General features: G+C 38.9%; 1 protein-coding gene across 1 annotated transcript; it reads left to right on the top strand.

Annotated features, from left to right (window-relative positions):
* On the top strand, positions 4,351-6,320 carry LOC109223023. The gene is made up of 4 exons (XM_019387286.1): positions 4,351-4,674; positions 4,872-5,048; positions 5,294-5,482; positions 6,003-6,320. The coding sequence occupies exons 1-4, from the start codon at positions 4,600-4,602 to the stop codon at positions 6,129-6,131; spliced, it is 570 nt and encodes a 189-aa protein (XP_019242831.1). The 5' UTR covers positions 4,351-4,599; the 3' UTR covers positions 6,132-6,320.

The raw sequence follows: 7,693 nt of genomic DNA on the forward strand, positions 1-7,693 counted from the left end.
CCTTTGTACGACTTTCACACTATCTATGATATGATGTCCTCGATGACCTTGATCTTGTCGGGGTTGATTTTGATTCCTCGATTTGATACCATGAAGCCGAGGAACTTGCCCGAGCCGACCCCGAAGGCGCATTTTTCTGGGTTAAGCTTCATGTTGTACTTCCTCAAGATTTTGAATGTTTCCTGCAAATGAGTTAAATGGTCCTCTACGCGCAGGGACTTAACCAACATATCGTCAATGTAAACTTCCATCGATTTACCTATCTGTTCCTCGAACATTTTGTTAACTAGGCGTTGGTATGTAGCTCCAATATATTTTAGCCCGAAGGGCATTACATTGTAACAGTATGTTCCAAACTTAGTGATAAACGAGATCTTCTCCTGGTCCTCCGGGTTCATCTGAATTTGACTGTACTTGGAGTAGGCGTCGAGAAAGGTAAGGATCTCGTGGCGAGACGTGGCATCGATCATGCGATCGATATAAGGAAGTGGAAAAGAGTCTTTAGGGCATGCCTTGTTTAAATCCTTGTAACCTACGCACATTCTAAGTTTCTTCCCTTTTTAGGGACTACAACTACATTTGCTATCCACTCGGGGTATTTTACCTCCCGAATGGACCCAATTTTAAGAAGTTTTAGTTACCTCGTCCTTTATGAATGCATGTTTCACCTTGGACTGGGGCCTTCTCTTTTTCTTCACCGGTTTGAATCTGGGGTTGAGGCTTAGCTGGTCAGTTGTTATTTCCAGTGGGATCCCTGTCATGTCTAAATGGGACCAAGCAAAACAATCCATGTTATCGATAAGAACTTGAAAGAGTTTTTTTCTGAGTTCGGGGGTCAGCCCCGTTCCCAAGTATGCCTTACGTTCGGGTAGATGCTCGATCAATATATCACCTGTTTTAGCTCTTCGACTGTTGACTTGGTTGCATATGATTCTTCGGGAACAATGAAAGTTCGAGGAGTAAGGAAATCCTCTTCTTCTTCTTCGATTACTTGTTTCTCCGGTTCGGTCGAAGATGGTGACGGTGATTACTATTTGGCCGTCTGCTTATCTTTGGTGCTCGATTTTTCCGAGGTCGAAAGTGCCGATACCGGCGTCACCTCATCGACTGCAAACATCTCCTTTGTCGCGTGTTGTTCCCCGTAAACTATTTTCACACCATCCATTATTGGGAATTTCATCATTTGATGAAGGGTCAACAGTACTGCCCTCATGTTGAGGATCCATGGCCTCCCGAGTAGTGCATTGTATCTCATGTCGCCTTCGATAACATGGAATTTTGTATCTTGGATGGTCCTAGCCATGTTTGGTAGGATTATCTCCCCTTTCGTTGTTTCACTTGCCATGTTGAAGCCGTTTAGGACTCGAGATGCAGGTACAATTTGGTCCTGCAAGCCGGGCTGCTCTACGACCGTTGATCTGATTATGTTTGCTGAGCTACCTGGATCCACTAGAACACGTTTAACTTGAATTTTATTTAACAAAATAAAAATTACCAGGGCGTCATTGTGCGGCTGAGAAATGCCTTTCGCTTCCTCGTCACTGAACGATAGGATGCCCTCGGGCACATAACTCCGAGTCTGTTTTTCTCTGGTAATCGACACCTTGGTACGTTTGAATATATGCCCTTGTGGAACATCGGCCCCGCCAATAATCATATGAATTACATGTTGCGGCTCTTCTTGCTCATTCTTTTTGTTGGCGTCTCTTTCTCTGAAGTGATTCTTAGCTCGATCACCGAGAAACTCTCGAAGATGACCCTCGTTGAACAATCGAGCTACCTCCTCCTTTAGCTATCTGCAGTCTTCAGTCCTATGGCCATGAGTGCCATGACATTTATACATTAAGTTTGGATTTCTTTGAGAAGGATCGGTCTGTATAGGTTTGGGCCACCTGGTGTCTTTGATCCTTCCAATAGCCGATACGATCCTCGATGCATCGATACTGAAATTATACTCCGATAATCGAGGTGCTTCTACGGGATCGGTATGTTTATCAAAACCATTCTTACTCATAAGTCCCCGAGAATTTTGCCCTCGATCATTTCTTCGATCATTCCGAGGAGGATTGCGCCCCGAACCGTTGTTTCTTCGATATGCGACATATGGCCGATACCGTTCCCTATTTGATCTTGGTTCCCTGTCGGTATCCCTCGGGGCTTTAACTACCAATCTATTTGGTTGAACTGAACCCGAGGGGGCTCCCAGCTGGTCTTCCTCGACCCTGATCTTCGATTGGTAACGATTATGTACATCTGCCCAAGTCACGACAGGATATTCGATCAAATTTTGCTTCAACTGTCGTGACGCGATCGAACTCCGCTCGTTCAACCCCTGTGTAAAATCTTGCACGGCCCAATCATCTGAGACCAGTGGTAATTCTATTCGCTCCATTTGAAATCGGGATACGAACTCTCTTAGCATTTCATCGTCGTCCGATTTCCTTGTTGCAACCTTTATAGTCCCGGCGTGTGCCTTCACGAAGGCGTCTGCTAACATAGCAAACGAATCGATGGAATTCGGTGGTGAGTTGTGATACCAAATCATTGCTCCCTTTGACAAAGTTTCCCCAAATTTTTTCAACAAAACTGACTCGATATCGTCATCATTTAAGTCGTTTCCTTTAATCCCGCATGTGCACGAGGTGATGTGTTCATTAGGATCGCTCGTCCTCTTGTACTTAGGTATATCTGGCATATGGAACTTCTTGGGACTGGGCTTCGGAGCCGCACTCAGAGGGAATGGCTTTTGTACGAACTTTTGAGTGCCCCCGGTATTTGATCAACATGGGAGTTATACATCTCTACTTTTTGTCATTATCCTCAATCTTTTTCTCCTCGACTCGATTCTTTTGGTGAGTTCCTCGAGCATCCTCATAATCGTGGGATCAGTCCTCGAGCCATTACCGTTCGATCTTTCTGGCACCGGCTCAGTTCGGCGAGTAATTTCTTGTTCGACCACGTTTCGAGTTTTATGCTGACTTTGAAGCTGAACGATAGCAACCTGTTGAGTTTGTAGCATCTCGAATAATACTTGGAGGCTAACTCCCCCATCTCCTATACCCTGTGTTCCTTGGCCGCCAGATCGGACTTCCCTGCGTACACTACCTCCGGGGTCTGCGCCTAAGTCCGCACTAAAAGCAATGTGCGTCGACTGGTTCTACAATTGGCACTTCCTCAGGGTTAATCGGCGGTACACCGGCTCCCGGAACAACTACATTGTTATTTTCCCCATGAAATCAAAGACCATCATCGCCATGTACGGGTGCATTTTTTGAGTTTGACATGTTTTAACCTGAGAACAAAAATTCTTGACAAGAACAAGTGTGAAAATAATGTGTGTTATCAGAATTAGTACTGAAATAATCACTATTATCTTTAGTCCCACGGTGGGCGCCAAACTGTTTACCCTATAATTCGAGTAACAATTAAACTTGTTTTGTGGTTTTAAAGATATGTGATTTAGTCCAATACTAATTGATAAACAAGGAATCTAATGTATAAATTTAAGAGTAAGGCAAATCAAACCAGTCGTGTAAGCAGACCTCGACCTCGAGCAAGGGCGACCTCGAGGTAAATGAACAAGAACAGCAAGAACAATAAAATAGTAATAAGATGATTTAGATGAACAGTAGGCAAGAAAGTGAAAATATATATTCTCTTCTCAATGATTGATGCCTGTTACAAATGATTGGGGTCCCCTTTATATAGTAGGGAAATCCTAAATAAGGTACAATTCCAATTGTAGTAAGGAATCTTATTATACAGCTGTCTAACCGCCTAGTACAAATCCGTTCCGGAATTTACACCGTGATCTTAGGGCCATTGCGGGAATCTCGCTCTTTCTATTATGGAACCATAACGGTATTATCTCGAGGCCGGTCATACTTGGCCTCGGTGTTCATCGAGCACTTCGATCTTCGAAGCTTGTATTTTGCCATCGGGCTCGCGCCTGGTCTATTTCGATTTCGCTCTCGAAGTGAACCTCGAGCCCACGAAATTGCGCATACCTAATTTCGACCGTATACAACTCTTACCTAAATTGTTGAGTTTTAACAAGGTTACCCCAAGCTAGCTAACTACTTGCCGGCGAAGGAGAAATGGGGGGAATTTTTCACAATGTGACTATAGTTACACAATGCGACAAACTTTGACTTGTCAAGATATAATTGTTCACGCAGAAAGGGCAGAAAACAAGCGAACATGCAAGTCGCTGAGATAGAAGATAGATATGAGATATATCTCATGATAAGATAAGAATTAAAAATTAAAAAAATCTGCAAGTTGAAGAGCAATGACAAAAGGGTATGGCTTGTTGGTTGTCATTTAATACCCCCCACGTCCCTATTGTTAATAATTGGCTTCTGCTCTTAAGTATCAGCAACTGCTTCTTTGAAAGCTAGCTAGCTATCACTGTTCAGATTCCAGAAGCTCTGTGTCCATTTCTGCATTCTCTCTCTTCTCTTATACGCAAGAAAGAGAGACTTGATAAATACTCAACAATATTGGCACGTAAAAACACCATATATTCATAAATTTGTACTACTACGCGTATATTATTATAGTAGTAGAGAAAAATAAGGCCCTTGTTTGGTACGCATTATGATCCAACAAGAAAATCAAGACTTGGCTTCTTCCTTGCCTGCTCTTCCACGGTTAGATCGACTTGATCGTCTGGTAAGTTGATCTTTCTTCCTCCACTAGATATCAAATTAAGGTAGTTTTCAGCTAAGTACGGAATTTACGAAAGAAATAATTTTTATTTTTTTTAAAATTGTGATTTTAAATGTTACTAATATTTGTTTAGCCATAAAAACTTGTCTTTAAGGGTAATCTGACTTTTGCTAACTAACTGTGAAATCGTGGAGATGCAGCTGCAACTTTTGGAAGAGAGACATGGCCTTTCAGGAAGGCATTCTCCCAATAAGAAAGAGGAAGTACAATTAGAGGATCAGTGCAAGACTCTGACTCTATCCTCTGCTCTGGAACAAGTTCATCACAAAGGCACACTCATGGAGCGACTTTCCGTCCTTGAGACTCGACTTTTGCAGGTTTAACAAAGATATAGTAACATATACTGGCAGTAATGAATTTTTACACTATCAATTAATTTAACATATTGTCTAGCATGTTACTTCATGTTATTGGTTCCATTTGTTTTTTGGGCAGTTACCCATAGTTATCTTTTATATGACGATATTGTCAAAGTATTTTTGCACGTATATAGAAGTTTTTAAAAAAGTAGTTTAAGTTCTATGCAATCATAATGTAAAAAATATTTGGTTTTCTATTGCAGTTAAGCCAGATAAGCCTAGATATGGATGAAGGGAAATTGTCAAGGTCGAGCTCATCAACAGGTGTACTTTCTTCTTCTGAGAAGTCAGGGCATACTTCAGTTACCTCTACAGTGCTTACAGGTCAGGACGAGGACGAAAAAGCAAATCTCCATGAGAAGATCAAAGACCCTCTTGCAGTTGCAGTTGAGGTACAAAAAAAAATAATATGCTACATCTAGCTAGTTATCGCACGTTTCATGAAATTTAATACGCGTAATATAAACTTGTTATGCATGTGTCAGTTAACGATTTTTTAGTCCATCACTTCTCAATGATTATTTAGTAATTGGTGAGTTGCACAATTGAAAAAGTTATCATGTTAATAATATGTATGTTTGATTTGTGTCTTATAGAATATACATACTACTGGTAAAATTTATCTATTTAATTAATAGGACTACTACGAGGTAACCATAGAAGGGTTGTGTATAACAAGTTAATTTTCTAAACTATCATATTATCAGTAGGATTTAAGTTAATAATATACGTTAATAGTGCAAAAATATTTTACGATATTATTGCAAATTAACTGGTTATAATAATTTTTCACTCTCTTTTCAAGTATGACATCAAACATGCAGGATATGAAGATTATTAATTTGTTATTGTAGGTCAATTTATATGATAGTGTAAATAACTTAACTCTTGATTGAAATTGTTGATCTGCAGGAAAAAAGCTTGTCCATTAATGCAGTATCTTTGACAGAAAAGAAAGAACAAAATACTAGCATGAGTAGGATTAAGAGAAGGAAATCCCACAAAAAGTGGTCTGGCTGGCTCCGATTACTGGGATGTTGAACTGTGATATGTGAAATGTTTAGAACCTTTGTTTATCGTAACCTTAAGCATGTTGGTTTCCAGGATCACTCTTTGTCGTTTGTATTTTTTTAAAGTACTTTGGGAAATTACAAGAGTGGATTTGGTCACCCACAAAGTTAAAATGTGTAACTGTTAATTCAGTACAAGTTAAAGGTGAATTATGTATAATCAACCTAACACATTAAAGATGTCTAGCTCCATTACAAGTTGTCGGCGTGTAGGGATAGAACTTTTATCTAGTCTGATGAAATGTCTCCTAAGTAGCTTCACTTTCAATAAATTCAATAATTACGTTCAATCAGAGACGAATTTAGTATTTAAAACAAAAACAGTCGGCATAAAAACTCAATAAATTAAACTCCACATTTATGTGTACATGGTAATTAATCCGCCTCTAATTATACAATGTATGCACTTGCAAACTAATATGTATATGGTACATCCGCCTCTGTCTATATATCCAAGTCTGGAATGTTATCCCAAAAATTGATAAACATATCTTCATCCCCCATCAATGCATCAAGATCAGGAATAGGTCTTGGAATCACGTATTCTGAAACTGGTTTACAGTAATAAATGTTTGGCTTTTGCACACCATTTGATTTCTCTTTTCTCTTTGTAATAGTATCCTTCTTGTAGCAACTCCGAGTAGTTGAAGGATTAAAATTTTTATCCTTCTTCATAATATTTTTTACGGTTGTTTTTGTCCTAGATTTCCTAGGAATATCTTTAGGAGAAAACCCTAGATGTCCAGTAATAGTTCCATCTTTATTTTTCAGCCCCTTACGAGGTTTCACGATGTTTTTGACACTTCATCATGAATAACTAAGCAGAGTATTAGAACTTCCCTCTTGGTCAAATAACAAATTTTTAAGTATGATTATTTGAGTAAGTGGTCTTGAAACTCTTTTTATAAACATAATAATCCTACATTTAGATGGAAAAAGGTTTGACCTTTCCTCAGTTCAGAAGTCGGAATCGTTTTGACTTAGGAAAAAAAAAAATCCAACTATATATATTTATGAAAGAGGGACAACTAATAGTGACATGGCACCTCTAATTAGCCAGCATTTCAATTTATCTGTTTCCTGGTTTATTTGCAAATTATCCTCCAGAATAACCAATAAGCAACGATTGGTTAATATAGCTCAACAGTGCTATGAACATAAATCTAAACATTTTAAAATCAACAGACAAATGTTAACTCAAAGGGATTTTGTGTTTCATGCAAATGATGAACAAAGTATTGTTTCGTTACCTTCAAAGATTATGGATGAAATTTTTACTCAGTATAACACAATATTACTGATATTTGTTTTCTCCTTTTAAAAACTTTTTTTTTTATAATCCATAGTAATGAAAGGATATTTGAAAATACCAGGGATGAGGTGTCACGTTGTGAGTTTGATTTAAGATCAAGGAAGTTTTTTGTCTCAAGTGAAAGTTGAAGGGAGTATTGTTTCTTAATGGTAAGGACTTAATTAGGAGGATAAATGGAATTTACTCAACAACATATAAAGTTCATAGTCATAGATAGGGGT

Source organism: Nicotiana attenuata, chromosome 2 (genome assembly GCF_001879085.1).
Source record: "Nicotiana attenuata strain UT chromosome 2, NIATTr2, whole genome shotgun sequence".
Taxonomy (NCBI): Eukaryota; Viridiplantae; Streptophyta; class Magnoliopsida; order Solanales; family Solanaceae; genus Nicotiana; species Nicotiana attenuata.